Source organism: Tamandua tetradactyla, chromosome 2 (genome assembly GCF_023851605.1).
Source record: "Tamandua tetradactyla isolate mTamTet1 chromosome 2, mTamTet1.pri, whole genome shotgun sequence".
NCBI classification, from domain to species: Eukaryota; Metazoa; Chordata; class Mammalia; order Pilosa; family Myrmecophagidae; genus Tamandua; species Tamandua tetradactyla.
In genome coordinates this window covers 146,689,064-146,702,237 of record NC_135328.1, presented here as the reverse complement: position 1 = coordinate 146,702,237, position 13,174 = coordinate 146,689,064, and the positions used below count along the sequence as shown (strand labels likewise).

The following is a 13,174-nucleotide window of genomic DNA, read 5'->3' as shown; positions in this document are numbered from 1 at the left end:
GGGAGGGAGACTGGGAGCCACCGACGCGGAGTTGGGCGCCAGCAGAGGAGGAGCTGCGCGCGGGCAGCAGACGCGCCCGCGCGGCGGAAAGAAGTGGTCCGGACCTCTGGGCCCGGAGCCGCCGGAACAGCGGGCGGGGGTCCCCGCGCGGAGCCGTGCCTCGGGGTCAAGATCTCAACCCTGCGCGTCCTCAGGTGCCGTCGGCACTTGGAGCTGCGTCGGTGTCCCGGATCCCGCAGGAAGGACTGGAAGCAAGAACTGCCGCTGGACCCGGGGCCGCTGGAGGGGGCAGCGCACAGCTGGCTCGGGGGTCGCGAGAGACCCAGCTGCCCCGCCGAGCCGCCGGGGGTGGCCCGCGGCCATGCAGCCCTGACGGAGGGCTCCGGCGCGCGGGGGGACCCGGCACTGGGCGCAGGCACCACCACCGCACCGTTGACGCTGTCGCCCAGTCGGGAGCGCAGCCGTTTACCATGGAGCCCGTGACCAAGTGGAGCCCCAAGCAAGTAGTGGAGTGGACGAGAGGTGAGCGGGACCGGGCATAGGGCCGCTGGGCTCAGGGGCAGGGGTGCTCAGCCCTCTTACTCCTCCCGCCACCCCACCCCACCCCACCCCACCCCCCGCATCGAGAGGCGTTGCAAGCCTGGCGCGTGGGCAGTGCAAACTTCTTCAGAATGGCCTGTGCGCCCCTAACTCTTCTGTCTGCTCCGAGTGTTCCTTTTGGGAGTGCAGTGGTCACAAGCCGAGGGGAGTCTGAACTTTAAATTGGGGAGCAGTGGTAGCCTGTCTGTGGAGGGTGAAGTTTGGGGGTGCTGATCTTGGGACTGGGTGTATGGGGGGAGGGAGCCTTCTCCCTGCCCTGCTCGGGTGCCGCCGTGCCCGGTGTCCCGGCCACCGGTTCCCGAGCGCAGAGGCACAAGGCGCCTTTGTGTGGGCGACTCCACCGGACACTCGTAAAAGCTTGCTGCCGGGGAGCTATGCGCAGGCATGACGGGGCGGTTGAACAGGTAAAGGGAGACTCTCGGCTCGTCGCGCTTTTCTGTTTTTGTTGGAGAAGGCGACAGGGCAGCAGGAGAGCCAACCTTGGAACTTCTGCGCTGGTGGGAAGGTTTGAGCCAAGACACCCCGGGAGTCGGTGGCTTTTGCTCTGGGAAGGTGCCAGTATCCTTTGTGGAATCACATTTTCAGGCAACATTTAGGAAGTGGAAAGGAGAAATTTAACTCTTTTGAACCATTATCTTGAGTTATACAGTGTTTGGCCTGAGGAAAAGCGGTGGGGTGGAGTGGAAGTGGGCGGGTAGATGCTGCTGCTCTTGGCTGTCTCCCTTTTTACTAGTTCCCAAGATTTCTAGGGAAAGGAGATAGAGGCCACCCAAGCCTCTTTGTACTCTCCAAGAGAACAAAGTCTTTTTTTCCCCACGCAGTTCAACATCTCTCTGTTTCAAGCTGCATTTTTCCCCTCTTTCTTCTATCTGGTTTTCGGGTAAAGAACGGTGTCCTTTCTTAATAATAACTGGAATTGTGTAGTGCTTTACAGTTTGCTGAGTGCCCTCTCTGTTATCACTCTTGGTGGTCACAAGTGTATGCTGGTGAGGTGAATAATGCTGGTAAAGATTAGGGCATCTTTCAAACTGTCTCACCTCTGACTGTGCATAATGAAAACTGACCATCTCTGCCAGTCATTTCTCTTTCCTATGCATTGGCCACAGACCCCATCAAATGGGATATCCTAGATGTAGGGGATGGGTCAATGGTGTGTGTCTGACCATTTCCTGCCCCTCTGGGAGAAGGGAAGTCACTCTCTCCAGCAGGGGTTTATCAAGTGACCTAAATTTCATAGGCTCTTACTTTAAATGAAGATTGGAGAAAAAAAAAACCCACAAACACCTTGCAAATTGGTAATTAGGTTTGACTGGGTAAAGAGTAAATAGCATTATCAGTGCTTGGAATAAAACATTAACTTAAAAGTTGTAAATACCTTGGTTAAGAATGGGGCGTGTCTCTCCATCCTCAAGATACTACCAAATTCCCCCACCTAGCAACCGTACCTCTCCCTTGAGACTGAGTCCATTGTTCTATTTCACCTCTATCTCCATCATAGAAGCAACTTAAGAGGCTAATAAGTTCCACAATTTTTGATCTTTGAAGCTTGGATCTTCTCCAAGAAGGTAGATACCACATGAGGGACTGGACTCTTATAATGTGATCATGTCAGAACTGAGATGTGCTGTTAAGTATAAAAGACACACAGAATTTCAAGACTCAGTGTGAACAAAGGAATGTAAAATATTAGTAATTTTTCATATTTACCACATGTTGAAATGATATTTTGGATATAATGGATTTAACAAAATATTTGACTTAAAAGTAACCTCCCCCGTTTGTTATAGCCTTTTCAAATGTGGCTACTAAAAAATTTAAATTTACATTGCTTTATGAGTAAAAAAAGGGTTAAAACTTATCACTCTGGCTTTCCTGAGCCCCCACCAGCCTACTTGATAATGTACTACCAGAAAAATGGTACCAGACACATAGATTATGGAGTGAGATCTTCACACCCTTAAGATTTGTGCCTTTTTTTTTTTGGTCCCTCTGGGGAATGGGAGAGGAGAAGTGTAAATCCACATCCTGTTATGTTTGCTTAGCTCTTAAAAAGAAGAGCATATTAGAACGCGTTTTTGGCATCCAGTTGCCTTCTCACTCAGTAGAGCTTGCTTTCATCTAGGAAAAGTTTCCTCCTGATTAGAAGGAGCTGTTGTGGGTGGCTCAGTACTTTGGTGTCCAAAGCATTGACTGCTGATTAGGTCACATGCCTGTGGCTAGCACTTGACAACTTTACTCAAGATGCCTGAACCCTTTTGGTCTCTTACATACAGCCTTATGGAAGGACCTGATTACTTTCTGAGTTAGACTGTAAAAAGAGAACGAGCAAGTGTGTGACTCTTAGAGCTACATTTCCCCAAATTGCATGTCACATTTCTTGAATATTTTTCATAGTAATGCTCCCAAAGCATGAACTTTTAAAAAGAACTATTGATTTATGCAAACTTGTTTGGTTATACAACTATTTTTAGCTGTCTTTGCTTAACCTCTCTACTCAACCCCCATTTCATAAATACATCCTCCTGATAAGCAGCTCCTCTAATGGACTTTGTTACTCTTGGTATTGCATAAGTATAGGTATGGTGACTTTAAGCCCCACAGAAAGCCTTAGGTCAACCCTGATCACAGTCTAAGCTTACTCTCACAGGGATGTTATTAAATGCATGCATTCTTACAGAAATTGATGTCTGTGAAATGAATGAATTCATCTGACTTTTATTATGACTAGTTGTTCTGTTACCAGTTTTATCATAGTAGTGTTAGATGTCCAATAAGTGTTGGCAATGTGTCAAGCACAGGTCTAAGTCTTGTACGAGTATTAGCCATTTAATGTGCACAACCATCCTGTGAGGTGGGAACTGTCATTACCATTTTGCAATTGGGGAATCTGAAGCACAGAGAGATTGAGTACCTTGATCAGTGGAGCTTCATTTCACTCCATCTTCTCAGGAGGTGCTTTCCAGGGCCATTGTTAGAATACACTCAGAATCATCACCACGTTTGTGAATAGATCTTCGGGATTCTCATGCATTAGTTGGGGAGAGTCACCCAGTGTAAGTAAACCTAATTATACATATTAGGTACATGTCAGCAAAATTATTTGCAAATCAGATTCATTCATAGGCATGGCACCTTGCCAATCAAGCAATTCAGTAAAGACTTCTGCAAAGCAAATGATCCTTTACAACATATGTAAGAGTAGATTCAGCCACACATAACAGGAAACACAGCTTACAGTGGATTGAGCCCATAGGAGTTTTGTTTTTCTCTTGTAAAAGAAGTCTGGAGCTAGGCAATCCAGGAATGTCTGGGGGCACCACGGAGCTGTCAGGGACCCAAGCTCCTGCTTGTGTGCTGCTCAACCTTCTTTGCAGGAAGGGCTCAGCCTCATACTTAACACTCAGTGCAAGATGGCCATTCCACTTGCAGATCCCCTTCCTATCCAGGTAGGAAAAAGGAAACCCACAGAATACAGAAGAGTCTTCCCCTTTAAAGAGTTCTCTTAGAAACACCGCTGAGTGACTTAACTTCCGTCTTAGTTGGCCATGTGGCTACCTCATGATGCGAGGGAGGCTGGCCAGTGTAGCTTTTTAAAAAAATGTTGGGTACATTGGGGTCCTGAAAGAAACTTGGAGTTTGTTCAGTAGGGAGGAAGAGAAGAACACATATTGGTAGGTAGGCAGCCAGCAGCCTCTATGAAAAATTACTTTACATAGATCATTGTTTCAAGTGGGACACATGTTGCAATTTCCTACTGATACCCAGCATGAGGAGGGAGCGGGGGCAGCCCTGCTTTAGACCAGCGTGTTACATCTTCATTCTGGTTCTCAGGGATCCAAACTTTAACTTGTATGAGGTCTTTGACTCAAAGCTTGTGTCAGATATTTAGAGTTTCATTGGAAAATGCAGCCACAGCCAAATTGTGTTTCTACTTTGTGTTGGGGTGGGTCTTGAACAAGGTGAAAGGAGACTAGTTTGTCCTGGCAGCTGTGTCCTGCCCTTGGTCATCGATCAGCCTGGAGCAGGCAGGTCAACTGCACTGTACCACCCAGCTCTTTTGAGTCCTTCAGACCATACTGTCCATTCAGATGCCAGTTATTTCTCTAATCCACCTTCCACTTTAGGCTATCACTTTCCTTCTAGCCTCTGTGGTCGCTGGGAAACAGAGGCCCTCTTCTTTTCCCAGCTGTTGGTCCACCATTTGGCCGTTAGGTCAGAAACTTCTCTCCTTATTCCACCCTATCCCTGGTTCCATTCTGTTTTCTGGACTCTAGCCACAGGGTCGTCTTAATCATCATAATAGCAAAACATTTACAGAAGCATTTATGTGGTGGATATTTTTCTAAGTGCTTTGTTTAAACTACCTCATTTAATTCCTCCCCCTCCCAAGAAAAAAATGTGTGAGTTGTATGTACTATTATTAGCCCATATTAAAGGTGAAGAACTTGAAGCAGAGAGAGATTAAACATTTTGCACAGAGGCACCTATTTAGAAGTGTAGATGCTCTTAAACACCCTGGTCTACTTCCTTGATCATTTCAGTGACTTGTCCCACGTGATATGGCTCAGTGGACGGGGTGTGGGCTCTGTACCCAGCTCCCGAGTTTGGTATGCTGGTTCTGGCTCTGATCTTACTTGTAAGCGCTACTACTTGTTTTTATTGCTTCCTCTCCTCTTTTATGCTATACCTCCAGGACATAAATTATTCTCTCAGACCCGTCAGGTCTTTCCTAACAAGAGTTCTACCATCCAGAGGCACCCGTCGATGCTGAAGAGATTCCTTTGCCATTTGTTAACCAGTCAGAGGGCCCAGGGCAGGACTTGACAGCTGGTCAGGACCTTCCTTTGCTAGCAGAGTAATAAATGCCTCTTTCTTGCCAAAATCATTAACCTTCTTTGGGCAAATAGTTTCAAAATCTATATTGTCAACTTTTTTGCTTGTAGTAACTGGACTTCTACTGAGTATGGCACTTAGGACTGGTCTTTACCATCGATTGCTGACCCCTGTCTAGTACCTGGCTTGTGACTGGGGCATTGGCATCTCCTGGGCACTTGGGAGAAATGCAGAATCTCAGGTGCCACCTCAGATCTGCTAAATCAATCAGAATCTGCATCTTCACCAGATCTCCAGCGGACAATGTTTGTGCTCATTACCGTTTCAGAGGAATTGTGGCACCCAGCTGCAGACGTGTTCTCAGACTTTTCCAGCTACGGTATCTTATCTGACACGTGCTGAATGCATTTTATTTAAGTCCTGGAGTGATGACACTTAATTTGAGGCTGCTTGACTTGGCCACTAATTAAAGGAAGAAAAGCAATCGTAAGGCGTATGCTTGTATTTATAGGTACCACCTAGCAACAGCATCAGGCAGTTCTTAGCAAACAGTGAGAAATTGCCCCTGAGATTTCTCAATGTTCCTTGAGACTTGAGTTCTTTTAACAAGGATGTTTGTATGCTTGTTTGTGTTAACAAGACAAGTGGCAAGAAGGGTGCGGATGGTCAGTGGGCTCTGTGGGTGAAGGTTGTTCTCAGGATCCTCAGGTGAACTTTGGAGGAAGTGATGGGCTGTGGCCAGGCACACTGTCCTATGGTCTGTAACTTCGTGGGGTTCACCACACTTAGCTGATGTTGGGGGAAGATTTCATTGCTGCTGAGAAATGGCACTGCATATCCTTTCAGGAATAGATAACCAGGACAGGTCTCAAAATTTGAAAGGCCAGAGTGTCTCAGCTCTGTTTCCATGGAGATTAGGAGGTGATGTCTTCCTGATTGGGACTTTTTTTTTTGAGTTCATATCAATGCAGAGAACTGTAAGGGCCTCTATTTTTGGTCTCACCGCTTCTGTGTGATGCTGCCTTTATTTTGGTCCATTCTTCCCTGGTGTGTAGTCTGGCCCTGGAATATTAGTATCCTCACTTTGTGAACTAGTAAGAATTGCTTTCCCTTTTTACCCTCATATTCATGCTCTTTCTTGGAGTTTTCATCACGGACTTAGCCATTAGCTAGGTTGTTAATAGATCAAGTTTTATTTACCTGAGCTCTGCAGAGCACTTTCCCATTTGTTCTCATTTGAATCTTTTCACCAGCCTGTGAGATGCAGAGGCAAATTTCCTTTGCAGATGAGGAAATTGAAGTTTATGGATGGTACAGGCGTTGTCCAAGGTCAAAGGTTAGAAACTGGCACCAGACTTCAGGCCTGACCTGGGTTCTTAGGTTCTGTGCAGCCCCATGGCCTGGTCCAGCTCTGGCCAGTGTGTTACCTTGTAGTTCGTATAGTTCGCTGCCGATCACGTGTGAAAAGGAGAGCTTCAAGGAATGTGAGGTTTACACTCAGGAGCATGTTTTTTTTCTTTGTTATTACTTTTTCAGTCCACAGTTTTTGCATCTGTAAAATGCGAATGATGATAACCAGCTCATGGAATTTTAGTTGGAATTAAAAGAAGTCATATAGGGGAAGGAGTACTTTGCATAAAGCGTGTAAGTGTTCACATGCTATTAATGATTAACTCATGATACTTTCAAGTTAACGTATTATAATTGGGCTTTTTTTTTGTTTGTTTAAATATTTAACACTGTTGTGGCTGTTTGTTATTTAAACACAGGACACCGTTTACATCCTTACTAATAATTTAGGACAATTCTATCCTCGCTTTTGTTAGTATATAGGTGATGAGTTAAGTCACCTTAATTTTCTGTCTCATTGTTTCCTTGAACGCTCTTCCGTCACTTCCTTTGAGGATCTTGGAGGCAGAGAAGAGGTCAGTAATCGTTCTTCCTGAAAGATCCTAAGAGGAGCTTTTACCTTGATGACAAATTCCACCCTGTAGTAGAAGGTGTTAGTTTCATGTGTTCAACATATAATTGCTGAGGGCCTACAAAGTCCCAGGTGTTGTTTCAGGTGCTGGGAATACAGCTTTAGTGTTGAAGATATTGGGGGGAAGTTGGGGGGGGGGTGACAAGCGACAATGATGATAGCAACAAAGCTAGTGAATAAGACCGTATCAGCTACTGCAAAGAAGAGAGTAAAACAGAGATGTGGAAGAGAGTGACTGGGTGAGGAACTCCTTTGGAGTGAGTCCTTAGGAAAGCCCTTCTGAGAAGATGATAGGAAGGAATCATCCATTGGATAACTGGGGAAAAGACTGTAGTGAGAGGGGACAGCTGGTGCAGATGCCCTGAGGTGGGGATGAGCTTGTGGGTTTGAGGAAAGGAACTGTGGTGGAGTCATAATGAGCAAAGGCAGGGGGCTGTCATTTGCAATGAGGTCAAAAAGATATATCAAGGCCAGATCAAGTAGGTTCTCATAAACATGGTCTGGAGTTTGCTGTTTTTACAGTTGTAATGGAAAGCAGAGCATGTCATAGTCTCATCTGTGTGTCTGAAACATCACTCCCGATTCTTGGGACAGAACTGAATTCAGAGATTCTGGTAGGAGGCGCTGCAATACTCCTGAGAAGATGGTGTCTTGAACTAAATTGTTGGTGTGCTAGCATTTGTGAAGCCAATTTCTAGGTTGGCTCATTGGTATCTGCAAATTCCAGCAATTTAAAAATTTCACTGGAAACTGGGATGTGTATTCTTTTTTCCCCCTTCTTGGGATTTAGAGACCTCCCTGTCCTCCCCTCATCCTGATTCCTCACTTGCTGCATGTCATGATCATTTAAAATAGAGATGGGGATCTGTCCTCTTGCATCCACATGCTCAGTTCAAGCCTTTGTTCTTTTCTGGCACATTTTGCTGGGAGCTACAGTTTCTGAAGCTGTTTGTGCATTTCTGAATAGGGTTTTTGTGAAAGTGGACTTAACCGAGTTTGTTTTCTTTGACATCAGATGGCTGATTGAACACTTTTTAACCTGGGATCAGAAGGGCAAATGCAGTTGTGTTTATTTGAGCAAAGCAGTACCTTAAAATGCAGATCACCAGGTTGTAAAAATTAGCAAATTTGCTAGATATTTGAGTCCAAGAAACCGGCAGATAGGTCAGTTTTAGAATATTTTGCCCCACTGACAGACTGTCCTACTTTATTTTAGTGAATACAACCGCCATACTTTTGGTTGAATAGATGGTATTTTAAGGAATTTTCAATAGGTAAGATCTGAACACAATTTTAACACTTAATGCAACGTCTCGACAGTGGAAGAGCGTGGGAGAGAGGGAATTGAAAGAGGGGAGACTTGTCTTAGTAAAACTTATCTCCCTACACACGCCCTGCTTCTCCCTCCCTGACCTCCCTCCCAAGCCCCTCCCCCTTTGATTAAGGGGAATATCTGTGAGCCCCATTGGAGGACAACCCCTCATGTTGTCTATTAGAGAGTGTGGTGATTATGATCGTCTGAATCATGCTTTCCTGAGGAAAACCTTTTGGAAAAAGGAAAAATTCCACTGCCTTATTTTCAGAGATTTGCAGCAGAGGGGAAATTCAGTACTTTTGGCTTGGGAGTGGGTGCATGTGTGCGTGTTTCCAGGTTTCCAACTTTACTTAAACATTCACTAATTGAAGTCTTTCATGTTCTTAGACTAATTTGATATCATAATGTCTTAAACAGAATCAAGTCAAAATACTCGCTGCAGTATAATCTTTGAAATAGAGTAAAACGAGCTTAAAGGGGAGGGAGGACCAAGTCAGGAAACCCTATTAAAGTTGTCTTAACACTGATTCCACTGAGATCTTAAACTAATGGTGAGCAGGTGATGTTTCTATGAATAGCATTTATGAAAATGACTCTGTATATGTCAAAGCCTCAAATTGTTAGTAATAAGCGTTTGAAAAGAAAAAGACTCCTTGCTGATCAAATATCTAGAGATACTTGGTATGAGGTAGTTGGACTATAAGCACCCTGAGGCCAAGTTGAAAAATCTTATATTAAGTGCTTGGTGGGAAATTCATTATTCTTTGAGCAGAGAAGAGGTCTTTGATCAAAACAGAGATTGACTGTCACCATGTAATAGGGACACTTAATGGGCACTTATAAATATATGAACATTATACCTGACTCTGAGATTTGTAAGCTGAGATCGAATTTTTTTTTTCTTTTGGGTGCATGGTCTGGGAATCGAACCTGGATCTCCCGCATGGAAGACGGGCCTTCTAACCACTGAACTACCCTTGCACCCTGAGATCAAATTTTTAAGAGACTCTTTCTCAGCCACGTATATTTTGGTGCCTCCAAAATATCTTGTCACCATTGTTTTGGAACTTATTTTCTCAGCATCAGCATCCCTTAGGAACTTTAGTTCTCGGGCCCCACCCCAGACTCCCTGAATCAAAAACTCTGGGGGTGGGGCCAGGAAACCTGGTTTCTGACAAGTCTCTTGGGTGATGCTCAAGTTTGAAGAACTGCTTTTTTATACCACTCATGTGAAGTATCCCCAAATAAATGAATCCTGCCTACAGCTGATTTTTAGCTGATGGATGATTGATTAGGAAGGAAAAATTTTCTAGTAGGGACAGTTGTGTATACTGAAGTGCATGGGAGAATGCATTTCATTTTGTAAGTGTTCTCTCAACAGAGCGGGCAGGAAAGAGTTGAAGCTGTTATCTCTCTGTGAGCTCCTGGCCCGCTGCTCAACCCCAGGCCAAGGGGATCCTTTTGTTGTGTATCTTAGCAGGAGGAGAATGTTTCACAGATCTGTAGGGACCTGTTCAGGTTTTGTGTGGAATTTCCAGACCTTACTCAAATGGAGGAGCAGAATGTAACATCCCTCTTTCCAATTCTCCTCTCCCCCCACCATGTACTCCTTTTTGAGAAGAGAGTGGTTAGTTTTCTCATACTCAGTACTCAGACTTTGGCTTTGGACAGAGCATGGAGATGCAAAGAGAAGTGAAGGAAAGAAAAAATCAACAAAGAGAAATACTTGGGGCAGTTAAATATGTCACAGACCAAGGTAAAATGCTCTCTTGTGTTCACACAGTGCAGATGGGTTGGCAGCCTCCACAGTTGACAGAGGCCAAGAGGGCCCAGAATAAAAGTCACTCCAAAAGTAACACTGAAGAAACTGGGAAAGTACCAAGACTTGAAACAGGAACTCTGAACTCAGATGCCTGTGGGAGCCAGACAGGCAAAGTCATACACTGGAAGGTGGGGGGTATGTGGCAATAGGGAATGATGGAGACTGTGGCAAACCAAAAGGTGTTTATTGCTCAATTTCTGCGGTGGGCCTGAAGCTGAAAGATCTGACTTTTGTTGTGTTTGTTGCTTTCAAATGATGGAGAAATCTGAATTTCTGTGTGAGATTTCCCAATTTTTAGAAAACTGCCTATGGTTTTTAGTGCAGGTCAAACCAAACATTTCTAAGGGTCAGTTTGTGATCTCCTCTATGCACAGTCATGGTTGGGTGGTATCTGACCCAGGGAGAAACATACCTAGGGTATGTGAATACAATTAATCATACAGTACTTCATCAACTGCTTAGTATATCTGTTTGCCTCTTATTTCCTGGTGCCATTTAACTGATTCCAATATTTCTAAAATTGCAAAATGTAATTGCATGCACGTATCATTAAGCCAGAATTGCTGATGCCCTGATGTACCCAGAAAACCACACTGTGCACTGTTCAGTGTAAAAACAGGAATTTGGCTTCTCTTCATTGAGTTTACTTTGCTATCGCCATATAACATTGGCTTCTGACAAGAATGGTTTCTTTGTTGGTTTCCGTGTATTCAGAAAGGCTTCGTGTATAACTTAAAATAAGTTGTGGGGTCCTGTTTGAGTTACCAAGTTAGTTTACTCAAGATTTTTTCTATCTTCATGGTGCTCTGTATTGGGGAACAACAAAAACAAACAAGGAAAGCAATAGCCGATTCAGTCTTTAAACCAGAGTAGTGCTCACTCCAAAATGTAATCTGCAAAACCTGTCTACAAAAGTCATGGAATATTTTACCCTTTTTGTAGATCAGTTTGCTTTGTAAATATACCAGCTCTCTTTCTCCCTCATTTTCCTCTCTCCACTCACACACATAGGCATACACATGATTTTTGTTTTGTTTTGTTTTAGTTTTATGATGGAGCATTGTTTGTTAAACCTTAATAGGTTTTTTTCATTAGGTTTTTATTTCAACCATTAATTCCTTTTTAAAAGATAAAATTATATGTGGATTTCCATTTTGAGCCAATTGCTCTGCTCCATACTAGGGATAGGAAGTTGTGTTTATTATAAACGAAGCATGCCTCCAAGAAGCCCTTTGTTTAGCAGGGAGTCAGCAGTTAACCGCTGTTATTTATTGGGATCCTCTATATGCCAGGCCCTTGGTAAGACTTTTTGTGAATTATCTCATTGGATCATCACAATTGTTATGTGACACCAACCCTTTGATCATCTTCATTTTAGAATCAAAGAAGCCGAGCCCTAGAGGTGTTACCTAGTGTATCTGAGCTTAAATAGCTCAGAAATGGGACTGGAATCAAGAAGCATTTGGTTCCAAAACTGAGCTTGCACCTGCTGTGCTTTGGAAGGCAACCACATCAGTGTGTTCTGGAAATAAGTTCCAAGGGTAAGAGAAAACATTTACATTATTAACAGTCTGATTTGAAGTAATTTACCCAAATTTGGCCTACCTTACCATGCAATGAAAACAAATTCTAGGGTGTACTTCATCTATTTATTTTCCTTTTCACATATTTGATTGGGCAAATGGGAAAGGAGGCTTTTAAAATATATTTAATAAGAATTGTGTAGCTTTTGGACAGTCACAATGTTTTGAGGTCCTAATTTTCTCATAAGGTTTTGAGATAGTGTGTGAATATCTTTAAAAAAAATAAAAAAGACAGAAAGGAAATGTTTTAAATTGCCCACGTTGGTTATATAGGGATGATCAAATTAGAGGTGGTTTTTATTTCTTTAGTTAAACCTGTTAAGGTAATCAGTGATTTTTTTTCTCCTCTTTCCAGAACTATGGCTAAGTTCAGCTGTCCCCTCAATGCAGGCTGCTTTGGAGTCAGAAAAGCTTTAATGAGAAATGGGCAGAGAGAATGTTGGGCTCATGTCAACTTTCTCTCCAGGTTCTTGACCTCTTAATTCCTAGCTGCCTTAGCTGCTCTCTGAAATCTTAAAAAAAACTTTTTTATTTGTTTTATCTAGGTTGATTTGATATATGTGAATCCATTGTAGCTAAGCATGTCTACCCTGTTGTTTGAATGTGATATTTAGGGTGTTGATTCTCAGATTTAAGTGGGCATAAGATCCACTAGTCAGGATCCAGTGGTCCCTTGTCCTTATTCCCAGAGGTTGATGGTGTAGGTCTGTTGGGAAACCCAGAGAATTGCGTTTTTTCAGGTGGTAAGTCTTTTCAGGTGGTCTATGAACCATGGTTTGAGAACCACTGACTTTTAGGAAGTTTGAACTTCACTCACTGGATGATGGAAAGTAACACAGCATTTGGAAAGAAGACGTGTTTCTGAGAGAACTGTGGAGGGGTGGAGAAGCGTTGGAGGAGAGGAGCAACTGAAGTCTGGGGAAGCAGCAGGGAGGCTTTGGGATAGGTTCTTGTTAAGAGTTAATGCAGGAGTGAGCTAGCATAGAGTCCTTTGTAGAGAAAGCCAGGAAGAGATGCAGAGATTCAGGGTCTAGGAACAG

At 43.7% G+C, this 13,174-nt stretch overlaps 1 protein-coding gene across 2 annotated transcripts in view; it reads left to right on the top strand.

Annotated features, from left to right (window-relative positions):
• The first annotated feature begins 44 nt into the window (after positions 1–44).
• Positions 45–13,174, top strand: part of CNKSR3 (CNKSR family member 3) — a 94,747-nt gene continuing 81,617 nt past the window's right edge. For both annotated transcript variants that reach the window (XM_077149317.1, XM_077149316.1), the window contains exon 1: positions 45–522. In XM_077149317.1, the coding sequence (XP_077005432.1) occupies positions 471–522 (52 nt within the window). In that variant the 5' untranslated portion in view covers positions 45–470. The remainder of the gene's footprint in view (positions 523–13,174) is intronic.